General features: G+C 49.6%; 1 protein-coding gene across 1 annotated transcript; it reads right to left on the bottom strand.

Annotated features, from left to right (window-relative positions):
- Positions 1-716: 716 nt before the first annotated feature.
- LOC108532266 (putative UPF0607 protein ENSP00000382826) lies at positions 717-2,189 on the bottom strand. The gene is made up of 2 exons (XM_017876215.1): positions 2,166-2,189; positions 717-1,581 (listed from the first exon to the last, which is right to left on the bottom strand). The coding sequence occupies exons 1-2, from the start codon at positions 2,187-2,189 to the stop codon at positions 718-720; spliced, it is 888 nt and encodes a 295-aa protein (XP_017731704.1). The 3' UTR covers position 717.
- Positions 2,190-15,710: the final 13,521 nt, after the last annotated feature.

A 15,710-nucleotide genomic window follows, 5' to 3' on the forward strand; every position in this document is an offset into this window, starting at 1 on the left:
GCAGAGGCGCTCCTCACCTCCCAGACGGCAGGATTGCCTGGCAGAGGTGCTCCTCACCTCCCCTACTGTGAGGCGGCTGAGCAGAGACGCTCCTCACTTCCCATATGGTGGGGTAGGGGGGGTGGTGCTGGGCAGAGGTGCTCCTCACCTCCCAGACGGGTTGGTGGCTAGGCAGAGGCGCTCCTCACCTCCCAGATTGTGAGGCGGCCGAGCAGAGACGCTCCTCACTTCCCATACAGTGGGGTTGGAGGGTGGCGCTGGGTAGAGGCGCTCCTCACCTCCCAGACTGGTTGGTGGCCAGGCAGAGGCGCTCCTCACCTCCCAGACGGTGGGATTGCCGGGCAGAGGTGCTCCTCACCTCCCAGACTGTGAGGCGGCAGAGCAGAGACGCTCCTCACTTTCCAGACCATGCAGTAGCCAGGCAGATGTGCTCCTCACTTCCCATATGGTGGGGTGGGGAGAGGGGCAGTGCCGGGCAGAGACGCTTCTCACCTCCCAGACCCGGCAGTGGCCAGGCAGAGGCCCTCCTCACTTCGCAGACTGTGAGGCGGCCGGGCAGAGGCACTCCTTACTTCCCAGATGGTGGAGCAGCCGGGCAGAGGCGCTTCTCACTTCCCAGATGTTGCAGGGAGCATGCAGGGACCAGGCAGAGACGTTCCTCAGGTCTTGATCTCTTGACCTCGTGATCCACCTGCCTCAGCCTCCCAAAGTGCTGGATTACAGGCGTGAGCCACCACGCCTGCCCTGCCATGTCTTCTTTCTCCTCCCAAGCGGCTGTTTTCGTCTCCTGGATTTTGATGTTCTACTTAACACCCCCATATTCTTACCCATGTTGCCCCGCTGGAGGCGTCCTTCCCTCTGGGAAGCCTGACCCAGGTCTAACAGTGCCTCAGGAGATAGGCAGGGAAGCTTAGCGGGTGGGGGCAGCTCGTCTCTATCCCATCTCAGTTGCAGGGGAGGGGTCGGTTGCAGCGGCAGTGGTGACCCTGACTGCTTTCTTTTGCGGGACTCGTGGCCGGCAGCTCTGGGTGGAGAAGAGCTACTTGATCCTAGAGCTGGAGGATCTTTGTGCTGCATGTCCTTCCCCCGCATTAGCAACGCTGGAGAGCTGGGCAGGTGGTCTTTACCCAGCATCTTCAAGGCCGCCTTCTTTGGCCACAGGGAGCAGCCCGGAACTGGGGCAGGGAGCACTGTTGGAACTGGAGCAGGGAGCACTGTTGGAACTGGGGCAGGGAACACTGTTGGAACTGGGGCAGGGAGCACTGTTGGAGCTGGGTCAGGCTTCCCAAAGGGAAGGATGCCTCCAGCAGGGCTGTGTGAGCTGGTGACTCCGTGGCCCTTGGGGTAGAAACTCACTGCATGCACCTGGGCCTTCTCATTCTGGTTCTTTTTTGTCACGCTCTTGAGGTGGACATTTCCCTCCAAGGGCCTGGGACTGCACCTGGAGGAAGTGAGGTTTCCCTGAGTCTCCAGGGGCCTAGAGGTGGAGGCTGCTTCCCCATTGCTACAGGGGCCCCTTTTATTGTCCTCCTGGGTCTCTACCTGATCCACTTCTGTTGGTTCTTCTGGCTCTTCTTCTGTCTTCGGNGATTATTCCATATCGATAAAAGTCAGTTTCTCTGGTCTTCCTGGAATGTGTCTAGAAAGCAAGTACTTTATTTATTTACAAGTTAATAGTGGATCAATGTATTGGATTAAAATATGACCAACATAATTTGGTCATTGTGAGCATGCCAGCTCGGTCCACTCTTCCCCACACATTAGGATATCCTAAATATAACTCTAGATTTTCTTATGCCCTAGAGAAGGACATACTCTTGGGTGTCTGGTCTAGTTCCGGAAACATGTATGAAAAATCATTCAGCCACTCTACATCTTTTTATTGGAGAATTGAAACCATCTATATTCAGAGATACTATTAACAGGCAAGAAGCTACTTCTGTCATTTTGTTAATTATTTTCTGGTTGTTTGGTAGATCTTTTGTTTCTTCTTTTATTGTTTCCTTTATGGTTTGGTGAGTTTCTGTACTGATAAGCTTTGATTCCTTTATTTCGTTGACATATCTGGTGTAATTTTTTTCTCTTTGGTTACTCTGGAGCTAACATTTAAAAATTTATAGTTATGATAGACTATTTAAAGCTGATAAAAAGTTTTGATCACATACAAACATGCTATACTCCCCCCACATCCCCTGTCAATGCACAAAATTTGTACTTTTTTGCCTTAATTTATATTGTTCTGTATTGGGCATTTATTAAGAACTCATTGTGGATATAAATATCTTTGACTATTTTGTTGTTTTAATGGGTTACCAAGTCTGAATTTCTGAAGATAGTTATACTAGGGATGAATTCAATGTAATTCATGAATTATTCATCACTTTCTAGATGGGTTAATGAATGTTTCTTTTAGCCCCTCAGGACGGGATCTCTGAATCAGTGTGGAGCTTCATGAGGGACGTCAGGGGGAGTTGGGAGGATGCTGATGGAAGCGGGGAGGCCTGCGGTCGCCCTGCACTTGTTTGTTTAAAAGTGATGAGAAGGCCTCACCCAAATGCAGGAGCCATGATCCTGACCCATCACTGCCCCATGTTACAGGAGACAGGACTTGACCATCCTCCCACAGGTCAGAGCTATTGTTAATCAAGGTGACAGTGCAAGACGCGTTCCCACTCCTGACTCCACTCGACTGCTGTAAATAGAGCCCCCGAGTGTGTTAGCTTGTTCTGAAACTGGGAGACATTTTAGCAAATGTTTCATCACATTCAAGGTTTGCTGAAAATACTGACACATTGCGCATCTAATGAGGGGTCAGTACAACTAACTCAAGGGCATTAGCCCTGCTCCCCTCGTAAGTAAGTAATGATCCTATAGAAATTGAATCATTTTTAAACTAAGAAAAAAGTAAGATGGGACATGATGGTGTGATGAGTATCCCCGTTGCTGCTTTGGGCAAATGTGGGCCGGCATGGGGGTTTCAGTTTCTCTATCAGGACAAGGAAACCCTCACGAATGACACAAGCAGGGCCAGGTACACGTCATCAGCACGGCTCCAAGGCTGTCTTTCAGTGACTGACGTTTTAAGGCAAACGTTCATTCATGTGTGCTTCAACTCCAGTTTGCCAGCAGAACACAGTAGATGATCAGTCCGTTAGAAGTCGAGAAAGTCATTTTCTTGCTAACAGTCAAGAAAGTGCTTTTTGACATGCTTGTGCTTCTGAGAGAATGCAAAAGAAGATGGGGAAGAACACAAGCTTCCTAGATGGGTCACTGGCTGGCAAGATTGGATTTTAGCCGGACAAGGTGTTCATGGTTGACCTATTTCAGCACATCACGCATATATGGGTTTCAATAACCAAGGATAAACAGGGCAGAATGCAATGATGAGGAGAGCTCGTTTAGCTGAGAAACCCTCAGGCACAGGGGTTTTTTAATCACACATCAAACCGTAGCAGAGAGCTTAGCAGAGGCGGCGTGTTAGCATGGCTCCAGGTCATGTTTATGGCCCTGTGTCCCTAACCTGTCCATCTCTGCTCTGTCCTAAGACCTCAGGTGACCAGCTCTCCCCAGGTCTCAAGGGCCTGTCACAAGGCATATTACTTTCCTGTGTTTTCTGACAATTCTATCTAAAATCTTCAGTGATCTATCTCAAGGTAAGACCCCAACCAGGGTGTTTCAATGATATAGGGGCACTCTTAGGTTACAAAACACCTTTAAGAAGAATAATAGTGGCTCTATGCTGGGGACTGGGGATTGTATACTAAGCATCACTGAGTTATCCCCTTTAATCTTCAGAGTACTCACATTTTAAATTTCCCTTTTACAGGTGAGGAAACGGGGATTCTACAAGTTTAAGTGCCTTGCCCAAAGTTACATGGCTGTTAAGAAGCTGAACCATGATTTAAACCCAGAACTCTTCAATTTCAAAATCAGTGGCCTCTACATTTACTCTACATTTGTTTATTTGATTGTTGTCTATCTCTGCCTGTCAACTGTTGTGCTCACAAGATATAAGATAAATAGCCAACATCAACTGTTGATACATGCCCATAGAAAATGAATCATTCTACTAAAAAGACACATGCCCACATATGTTCATCACAGCACTATTCTCAATAGCAGACATAGAATCAACCCAGGTGCCAATCAACAGTGGACTGGATAAAGAAACTGTGGTACACATACACCATGGAATACTATGCAGCCATAAAAAAAGAACAAAATCATGTCCTTTCCAGCAACGTGAATGCAGCTGGAAACCATTATCCTAAGCAAACTAATGCAGAAGTGGAAAATTAAATATTACATGTTCTCACTAATAAGTGGGAGCTAAACAACGAACATTCATGAACATAAAAATTGGAACAATAGACAATGAGGAATACAAGAGGGAGAAGGAGGGAGGGGGGAAGGGTTGAAATAAAACTGTCTATTGAGTACTATGCTCACTGGTTGGGTGACAGATTCATTCATATTCCAAACCTCAGCATCATGCAATATGCCCCTGTAGCAAACCTGCGCATGTACTCCCGACTCTAAAGTAAAAGTTGAAAAATGAAAAAAGAAAAAGGAAAGAAAAACAAGGGATCAGATGGTCCTTGATCAGACCTGCCCTGATTCCTAGAGGGCGGCATATCCCTAGTGTGTGCCCCGACTGCCCTTGGGCTCCCTTTAGAGCCTCGCCAGCGCGGCACTTGCACGTGGTTTGTTCCAGGCTTTGATCTGCCTTCTGCTTGTTCACTTGGGAATAGGAGCTCCATGGGAAGGGCGTGTGAGTATCTGCTTCACTTTTATGTCCCCAAACCCAGCACAGCACGACCTAATAAAATGTGCTTAATACATACTTGTTGAAAGTGTAAACATGAAAAAAAATTTAAATATGTGAATTATGAAACTTTTAAAATGTAATATAAAAGGAATGAGGCCAAATCTCCTGGTAATACATTTTATTATTCATTTTTTTTTTTTTTTTTTAACCAATAGAGGTGATCATTAACATTGATGAAATTCAGTGGTTTTCATTTTATTTTATTTTTTTAGATGGAGTTTCGCTCTTCTTGCCCAGGCTTGATTGCAAAGGTGCATTCTTGGCTCACTGCAACCTCAACTGCCACCTCCTGGGTTCAAGCGATTCTCCTGCCTCAGCCTCCCAAGTAGCTGGGATTACAGGCATGCACCACCAGGCCTGGCTCATTTTTTGTATTTAGTAGAAACAGGGCTTCACCATGTTGGTCAGGCTGGTCTTGAACTCCTGACCTCAGGTGATCCATCCGCCTCGGCTTCCCAAAGTGCTGGGATTACAGGCATGAGCCACCGCACCTGGCCGAAATTCAGTGTTTTAAGTTTAGGGACCTCGAATACATATATACATGTATTTCCCAGTGTTGATGCATGGGAAGCCCAAGCCATGGAGGGGCCCCAAGCAGGTGCTCTGGTCAACAGCTCAAGATGAATGTCCAGCTGACACCAGCATCTGTGGCCAGCCATGTGAGTGAGCCTCACTGATGTCCAGTGCAGTCAAGCCTACAGATGTCTCCAGCACAGATAGAGACCTCTATGTAAAAACCACGCAGCTGAGTCCAGACGGATGTGAAAGATGTCTCTTCCAAGCCACTGGGTTTCTGGGTAGTTTGACAGAAGAAAGAACTGGAATAGTCTGTTCACTGCATCCACCCCCTCAGTGGTTCCCCTGTGTCCAAATACTCCGCTGGGCAAGCTTCATCACCCAAACCCTGGATACAGTCACTTCCTCAGGGTCTCTAACCACAGGGTCTTGACTCAGGGTTGCTGACATGCTAGTCTCTGCTAAGATGCTGACTTCTTCACCTTCTCATATTGACTGCTGCTCTGGCTGATGTCTGCATTCCCTTCCTCCTGGAGGCCCTCCCTGATGACCTCCCTCTCTCTAATAGTTGCAGCTCCTTGAGGTCAGGGCCTGTCTCTTCTCTGTGGTGATGACCTGCACATAGCAGATGCTGCATAAATTCAAATTATATCAAACCTAGGTCCCAATCAGTGCAATAGATTTAGCTTTGGAGTCTCCCAAGTCTTCTTGCTACCACACTGGCTATTTTCATTACAAAATCCAAAGAATTTCACTTCAGATGCCACACTTGTCATTTTAGGTCAAAAAGTGTGAAATTTCAGCAACTACTCAGGAGGGACCACCCAGGAGAGTCCAGCAAGGCACGTGGTCCAATCCAAATGGACCTGAGCAGAGCCTGCTGGAGGCTTTGTGAGCTGAGACTCCGCTGTGTACCTGGTTACCCTCCTCTGGGATATAGAGTCTATTCACTAAACACTTCCACTTATTGTTTATATTTCTTGAGGGGGAACATGAGATTGTTGAAAACACACAGATGATGAAACTATGTGCTTTTTAAGCCAGTACAGTGTGGGAAGTTGTTCCTATTAAGAAATTATTCAGGGATAGGGCAGCTTGGTTTAAATGCAGCCATAGATCCTCATTTCTGATTCTCTCATCTGGTCCTCCACCTTCCAAAGCCAGCACACCACCTTTGAAGCTCAGCCGCAAACCCTGGAGTTTATCCCTTGTCCCATGAGGACCCAAAGACAAACAGCCTTGGCAATGCCCTAGTGCCCTGTCCTGCCTCCACTGCAAAGACCATAGGTTTCCTTTGTCTTCATAGGTCATTTGTCCGTTTTCTTTCCAATCAAAGATTGGGTCAGACATAGCCACTGGGCAACTGACATGAGATCTGCGTATCTGTTAGTAGAAGAGCGAGGCCACCCACTCTTCCTCCTAGTGAACCTCCAGCACAGTAGTTCCATCTTTAGAGCCCAGTTACATGCTTGACTACACTACCAAATGTCAAAACATCAAAAACAGAAAGAAGCCCCTCCACTCCAAGTGAAATTAAGTTTTATTTAAACAGGTAAAATTTTATCCATCCTTTTAAATCAAAAACAATCTAAAGCCATTCAGTGAATCAATAATGCAAAGCTGGTTATAGCAGTAATCAAAATAGTGGTAACATTTGCCAGTATGAAAATGTCACAGAATTCAAATCACTCTTGGATCTTCAGTGAGGCCAGTGTGCATCCCACAGCAGGGGCTGGTAGATTTCAGATGAAGTCCTCCCATGTATGTGCCATCCCCAGTCAGGTCCTTCCTCTTCACCGTCCATCAGCTCACACGATAGGAAGGCTGGCCAGCGTGGCGATTCTGCAGTTGCTATTCCGGTCTTTGGCCATCTGTATGTAGCCACACACGTCCCAGTCTTCACTCCAGCTGAAAGAAAAGCAGGTTTTCCAGCAATAAAATCCATTGGGCAATTAACAGGGAGACCCAACTTAAACAGTGTGCGAGAGGCCACAGTCTTAACAGAAAGAATCAGGAGAGGTCAATGTTTTTGTTCATCCTTTATACATTCTTGAGTCATAACCTACACGTAACTTCCATCCCATCTGTGGCCTTTCACAGAACTGCAAAATCAGAGGGAGAAAAATCATTGGATGTTTTTCAGCCAGATATGTTTCAAGATTAAGAAAATTTCAGAATTTAGCAATGCAAAGGTAAAAATATTACACTGATACCACTGTGACAATATCTTAATGGTATAATCAAACGTTAACATTCTGTGTTTAACCTAAATAGGATAAAGAATCTAAGACCTGTATCCAAAATACTGATTCGAAACAAGAATTCCCTTTTGAATTTCAAATAGAAGTAGTTTTGGCAATTTATGCCTGTTCTTCACCAGCCAGTATTTATTTTTATTCAATTCTGCTCCTTCATAGCCATAGCCAGTCACCAAAAGAGCAAAATCCATTTTTATACGCTGCACTTTGCTCAAAATAAACGCCTTGGAGAGTAAAATGAAGGCTGGGGTGAGAAGCTCTAGGAGATACCTGACGGTAACCCACCCTGTCATCCAAAGGTATAAAGGCTTCTCCAAATTCAGTGAAAATGACACACATTCCAGATAGAACTTAACGAGAGGATCTACTGTTATCAAGACTCTCATCTAAAGCTAGCAGAAATACAAATTTGCATAAATCCTTGTCGGCCAGGCGTGGTGGCTCACACCTGTAATCCCAGCACTTTGGGAGGCCAAGGCCAGCAGATCACCTGAGGTCAGGAGTTCGAGACCAGCCTGGCCAACATGGTGAAACCCCATCTCTACCTAAAACATAAGAATTAGCCGGGCATGGTGGTGTGTGCCTGTAATCCCAGCTACTTGGGAGGCTGAGGCGGGAGAATTGCTTGAACCCAGGAGGCGGAGGTTGCAGTGAGCCAAGGTTGTGCCATTGCACTCCAGCCTGGGGGACAAGAGCGAGACTTCATCTGAAAAAAAAAAGAAGAAAAAAATCTTTTGTCAAAAACTTGCCTAAAACCCACAGGGCTTAGAAAACAAGCCAAGCTTTGGTCCATAGAGCAATTATCCCAGGCACAAGAACCTTTCCAGAACCCAGGACTCAGTGCTTCCAAAGTCATCACAGACTTGGGGGAGCTGAGAGAAGGAAGGTTGACGGGGAAGCTCTTCTGGGCTGTGCTTTCAAGCAGGGCCAGCCAGTCAGTGCCTGTGGCTCACCTCCATGACCTGAGATCACCGTCAGCGGAAAAGCTCCCTGAGTAAGACATCCATTCTGAGAATGTGCCCTCTACAACGCCAGGGCACATGCCAACCTCCAGAGCCCCTAAGTGGCGTGTCCTCTCAGAGCTTTCTGGATTCAGCAGGGTCTCTGTGTAGAACATGGTCCCCACACGCTTGTGAGCAGCCATTTCCCGCCCATCTCCCTCACTGTTTCCATTGCCCCTTGCTGTGGAATTTCTCAGACCTAAGACTTACCTTCCAGGGAAGCCTCCTCCTGCCTGTATATTAAGCCAACTGGAGACCATGCAGAGGGCTTGGCTGTGGAGCCTGCAGGAACCCCCTGAATCCAGAGCAAGGGTCCACATGCCCCCTAGGCCTGCATGTAAAATGAAGCCTAGAGGAGCTGACCTGGCCCTGCCCATCAGGCCTGCCCCAGTAACACACCTGGATTCTCGGCAGGCCCCTATCCCTGCCGGGTGGAAGGATACTGAAAACGCTCTTCGTCTACAACTGGGTCCTTGCCCCACCTGCCCACCAAGGCCTCTGAAGCCCACCAGCACATGGTTAGGACCCTCCTCTGACTCCACTGGGCACCTAAGGGATGGCACTGCTTGTGAGGGCTCTCCCTCCCCAAGGCCAGGCCCAAGGCCCTCTGCCAGGACCCTGCCTCTCTAGAAGTGAAACCTTGCGTGGTACAGGCAGCTGTCCACTGTGGGACCAGGCCAGCTCCGCGGCTGTGACCTGGCAAGATAAAAAGTCCACATGCCCAGTTATAGCTGGCCAGGCTCACCAAGCCCCTGCTTCCCGCCTTGCCAGTGCCGGAAGCCACAGTAGTCAGTGCTGTGTTGTTTTTGTAGACATCATTCCTTAGGAACCAAGGCCCAAGGCACCAGATGATTTGGGGGTATTTTGACTCACATCTGCAAATTTGCAGGCCTCCTTTCCCTTCAAAACTTAGCCCATGGTGAGGCAGGTCAAGCAGACAGTGCTTTACGGACTGGCACATCTGTAGGAGAAGAGAGAAGATGGCTGAGGGACAGGGAGTGCCTTACTCAGAGGCTGGATGGAGCAGATGAGCCTCCACGGGGCGAGACTCTGCAGCAAGACGCACAGGCAGAGCTGCTGGAGAGGAGCGGTGCCAGACAGGGCCCTAACCTCAGCTCACCTCGGGAGAAGGGCAAGAGGCAGAGGACCAGGCGCCCTCCTTCCCAGCTCAGTCTCCCAGCGCCTGCATGTCCCCCGGGGAGATGCCATGGAGGGCTGAGGCCCGGCTGCCCCACACCAAAGAGTCCTGGGACCCTTCCGGATCACAGCACGGCGGGTCAGGAGGACGCAAACCCCACCATCACCACACACCCAGAGCCATGTCCATCCAGGGACACGCTACCACTTATGACATGAGTCATTGAGCCTCAAAATCTAACCTCCCTTCTGTCTCCCTCTCTCCCCCCCCACACACACACAACCTGCACACACACCACATCACACTGCACACACGCACACCACAAACACACACCACACCACATATACACCACACATCACACACACAACACACACCCCACACACACACCCTACACCACACACACACCACACACACAACATACAACACACACCTCACACACAGTACATACCGCACACACATCACACACACACAATACACACCACACACACCCCACATAGGCACACCACACACACACCACACACACAACATACAACACACACCTCACACACACCACATAGGCACACCACACACACCACACACACACCACCAATACCCCCCACACACACACCACACAACACACACACCACACAAACCACACACAACACACCACACACAGCACATATCTCACACAAACCACACACGCAACACACGCACACCATACACACCACACACACACACCGTACACACAAAACACAATACACACCACAACCACACACAACACACATACACACAACACACACTACACACACCACACATACACAACCACAACATACACCACACACACACACACCCCTCACACACACCACATAGACACACCACACACACACCACATACACACAATACACACCACACACACACAATACACACCACACACACACCACACACACAATATATAACACACACCTCACACACACCACATAGGCACACCACACACACATCACACACACCACATAGGCACACCACACACACATCACACACAAATACACACCACACACACACAATACACACCACACACACACCACACACACAACATACAACACACACCTCACACACAGTACATACCACACACACACCACACACACACAATACACACCACACACATACCACATAGGCACACCACACACACACCACACACACAACATACAACACACAAACCACACACAACTCATATCTCACACAAACCACACATGCAACACACGCACACCATACACACCACACACGCACACACACCGTACACACAAAACACAATACACACCACAACCACACACAACACACGTACACACTACACACACCACACATACACAACCACAACATACACCACACACACACCACACAGGCACATGACACACACACATCACACACAATATAAACCACACCACACGCAAACCACACCAACCACACCAAACCAGGCAAATCGCACCACACACACAACACATACACATAACACACAGGCACATGACATGACACACACACAACACACAAACCACACACCACACACACAGCACAACACACCCCACACAGACTGGCACAACACAACACACACCCCACACACACACTGGCACACCACATGCACACCACACATACCACAAACACACAACACACACCACACCACACACACCACAAATACCACATACATACACAACACATATCACATACTACACACACCACCCACCACACACACACCTTACCACACACAGAGCACACACACCACACACAACACCCACCACACACACTCTACCACACATACTCTGCACACACCATACACACCACACTCATGCCACACACCGCACATATGACACTCACGCAACACACATGCACCTCACACATCACATACACACCACATGTACACATTCATACCACACACACACCACCCACACCACACACCACACGTCACATACCACATCCATCACACTCCACACACTCTCCATACATCCACAACTTTTTTGGGGAGGTTAAAGAGAGCCCAGCCTTTCCCACGGAGGCAGCACATTCTCCTTTTTTGAGGAGTCTGGCCGTGTCACCCAGGCTGGAGTGCAATGGCACGATCTCAGCTCACTGCAACCTCTGCTTCCTGGGCTTAAGTGATTCTCCTGCCTCAGCCCCCTGAGTAGCTGGATTACAGGCATGTACCACACCCGGCTAATTTTAGTATTTTTAGTAGAGACGGAGTTTTGCCATGTTGCCCATTCTGGTCTCCAACTCTTGGGCTTAAGTGCTCCACCCACCTGAGCCTCCCAAAGTGCTGGGATTACAGATGTGAGTCACTGTGCCCGGCCTAGTGAGCACATTCCTGCTCCTAGACAACCACCAGTTCTGCAAACCTCTTCCCAGCTCTGAGGTGCAGAGAACTAAGCCAGGAAACAGAGACTCTTCCTGGCTGCCGCTCCAGTGGGAGAAGCGGACCCTGAGCCTTCAGCCCTCGCAGGCACCTGGAGCTGGGGAGGGAAACGCAGGGCTAGGGCGGCGGCCAAGGGAGAACTGGGAGGCCTGGGGGTCCGCTGTTCTAGGGTCCGCGGGCGGGGTGAGGCTGCCAGGTCTGCGCAGAGGCTGGGGATGTGTCCTTGTCTCAGTACTGAGGAGGATGTGGGGAGGGTTCACGTGACCCCAGAGCAGGGTATGGTCAGGACCCTGTCACCTGTGCCCCTAACCATAGTCCAGGTTCCCAGAGAGAGCAGAGCAGCCTCAGGCCTGCGACTGAGGCATGCTCAGCTCCTTGGGGCATGCAGGATGCTATCTTCCTCCAGGGGCCTGACATCAGGCTGTTCTCTCCCAAGAAACCCTCACCAAAGATGTCCCCCAAATATCATGATTGTCTTTGGTAACTGATCATGCATCAGTCGCCCATTCATTTGTTTAACCCTTTGCTGAAGGTGGCTGGATTTCCAGCCAGATCTGCCTTCTGGGGCCTCGAGTTCCATCGGTTTGCTTGTTGTGGGTGTTAAATGAGGTTTAGCCTGAAGCTGCCTCCTTACTTATTTAATTTGGGCCTAAAGGTGTCTCTGTACATTGTGAACTATAATAAGTGGAGGTGTAAACAGATCATAGCCTACACTTGCGCCAATCACCGAGTTTTGGTCAATTAAATGCAGCCAACTATTCGAACCATGTTCAAATAAGGCAAATCATTCATTGCTCAATTAAACTCCTATAAATTTAATTTGGCTGAAGTTTTTCTTTTGTTATGGGAAATGGAAGCTCCTCTTGGCCCTCACCGGGGGATGCAGGAGCTTGAGAGAGTGCCTCCTACCTCAGCCAATCTGGCTACATATCTTTACAACCACAGCCTGCCACCCAATTCCATTTGAAACCTCAACGTATCACAGAAGGAAGGTCTACGGGAAATTTCCTGATGACCGACCATTGTTACAAAATGACAGGCTGATACAGAGATTTCCAATCTTAAATCTCAGATGGTATCTCAGAAAGCTTTGCCATGTATCAGATTTCTCAAAACAGGTCAACTGCTTTATCCTAAACGGAGACTTTATTGGATAATGGTGCCAGCCCTGCAGGGCACAGCATAAAACACTCGGGTTTGGCAGTCAGATTGGTGAAGGCTGCTTTGCTTTGCCTCTTTCCTTTCCACAGGTCACACTGGGCCTACCAGAGGGACCTTTCCAACCCCCTCACTGGCTCTGCCACCTCCCATCCCTCAAGTCCATCCCAGGCCCCAGCCTCATCCCACTTCAACATAGGGCACCAACTTCCCCTCCACTGGCTTCCCCGAATAATCATTGGAAGTTGGCAGAGCTGCTTAAATGCAAAGTCATGCTGTTGGATCAGTTTTTCTGAGCACTTTTCTCCCCCACAAAAGAAGTAGACAGAGCTGTTGTAGCTAATTTTTTGATGCCAAGATAATGAAATACAGGGGCCTGGAGCCCCCAAGAAGGCAGAGAAGGACGTACCAGCCAGGCTTGCTGGGACTGCCTTTTACGGTCTCATGTGAGCCTGGACAGATCCATCCGGGAGGCTGAACCGGCATGCTTACTGGCTGCTGTCCATCCTGCCATCTGATACTTAGGCCTGGGGGCGGGGGTGGCCATGGGAACAGAAACAGAGACTGCCTGGCTCAGCAGCTCAGATCCCACAGGGCCTTTGTTCCCAGGTGGAGGCTCCTGCCCCTCTGCACCCATGGGGCTAGGCAGGCTCTATCCCTCCAGGTGCTGCCTTGACCAGCCTGGCACACAGGCAACCCATAGGAGGCCCTGACTGGACACTGGCCTGAGGCTTGGCTCACCACAGGAGGTGAGGAGAAGGGTCCTGTGTCCTCTGCATGTGGGCCCCGCCCTCACCAGAACAACCTCAGGCCTGCAATGATGTCTGTCAGAGCAAAGTGGAGCCTCCTTCCTCCCAAGCTCCAGCTGTCAGTGGCTGAGCTGGGCCATCAGGGGAGGGATGGTGAGGCTCACCTGCCAGGACGCAGCTAGCCATGTCATCCCATCCACCTACAAACATCTCTAGAGACCCTGGTGATGGCTGTGCTGCACACAGCCCAAGCTCACATAGACCAGTCTCCTGACATAGCCTCCTCCTGATGCCACCTCCTGAGCAGGGCCCAGCCTCTGCACCAGCACAGCCCCACCTTCCTCCCAGCCCCAGGGTCCAGGCTGCTGGGGGTGCTGACAGGGTGGTGCCGCAAACGGAGATGAGAAGGGATGGGCATGTGGGCCACACTCTCAGAAGCATCTTAGGGGCCTCTCCATTCCCCTCACACGCTGAGCCTCAGATCAGGTTCATGTCTCTGCTGCAGTTATCTCAGGCGATGACAGCTATGGGGTCTCTCTCTCTCTCTCTCTCTCTCTGTGTATGTGTGTGTGTAAGACTGGAGAAGAAGCAGAGAGGGGAGAAAGACAGAGAGGAGGGAGACAGAGATCTGGAAAGAGGGAGAACCAGAGGAAGGGATCAGAAGGGGAAGGAGGAGGAGAGAGAGAAGAAAGGAGAGGGATGGGGAGAGGAGGAGGAGGTGGACCCAGTTAAGGAGAGAGGGAGAGAGAAGAGAAACAGAGAGGGAGTGGGAGAAGCAGAAGGTGAGAGAAAGAAAGGGATCAGAAGGAGGAGGAGGAACCTCCCTATAGCTTTCTCCACCATCTCTCAGAAATGGTCCTGGGGCTGCCTCTGCTGAAGAGGGTGCTGTCAGCTGGTGGAGGGAGTGAGGGTGATGGGCGGCAGGGGTAAGGCAGTGGGGAGGTGAGACAGAAGGAGCTGAGAATCAGAATGTTCTAGAAGAGCAGCTTCAGCAGTGTGCCTAGAATAGGGTGCAGAGCATGGCAGGCACTCTGTGAAGATCTGTTGGTCATCAATGAATGAATGAGTGAAAGATGGATGAATGAATTTGGAGGGGAGCAGAATGCTTCCATCTACATAGACCTTGGTGAAAATGCACTCCTGGCAGCTGGGCATGGACATGTGCTGCCTGCTTCCTGTGCCTGTGGGCACCAGTGGGGAAGAGTGGTTGCCAAGGCCTGTCCCCATGTCCCCTGTGTCACCCAGAGTCCAGGCATGTACAGGCTCCTATGGGGTAATATGGCAGGCTAGCAAAGAAGTGTCCCCAGGTGCCCCAAAATGAGGGCCCCACCCACACTCCACCAACCCAATCCCTGGGGAAAACTCTGCCCAGATCAGCTCAACAGCAAGGGAGGCCAAGCCCTGGCCCTGAGCCTGGCGTTTTCAAGCCTCTGCAGGAGCCAGTTCCTTTTAGGGCAACTACAAGCCTGTCCCCAATAAACTCCAAAGCACTTTTATGTTTACTGGTTTATTACTGAGGTGGGATATTAATGAAAGAAAGGAGAAATAAAAATTAAAAGGGCAAAAACAAGCTGCCGGTATTAGGCTGGCTCATCTCAAAGGCCGTAACAGGCAAAGTTTCAATAATGTTATCTAAGGGCCAGAGCTCAAAGGATTGTGCTCTGAAGACTCTCACACTCCCTCAA

Source organism: Rhinopithecus bieti, unplaced genomic scaffold, assembly GCF_001698545.2.
Source record: "Rhinopithecus bieti isolate Rb0 unplaced genomic scaffold, ASM169854v2 scaffold_9919, whole genome shotgun sequence".
NCBI lineage: Eukaryota > Metazoa > Chordata > Mammalia > Primates > Cercopithecidae > Rhinopithecus > Rhinopithecus bieti.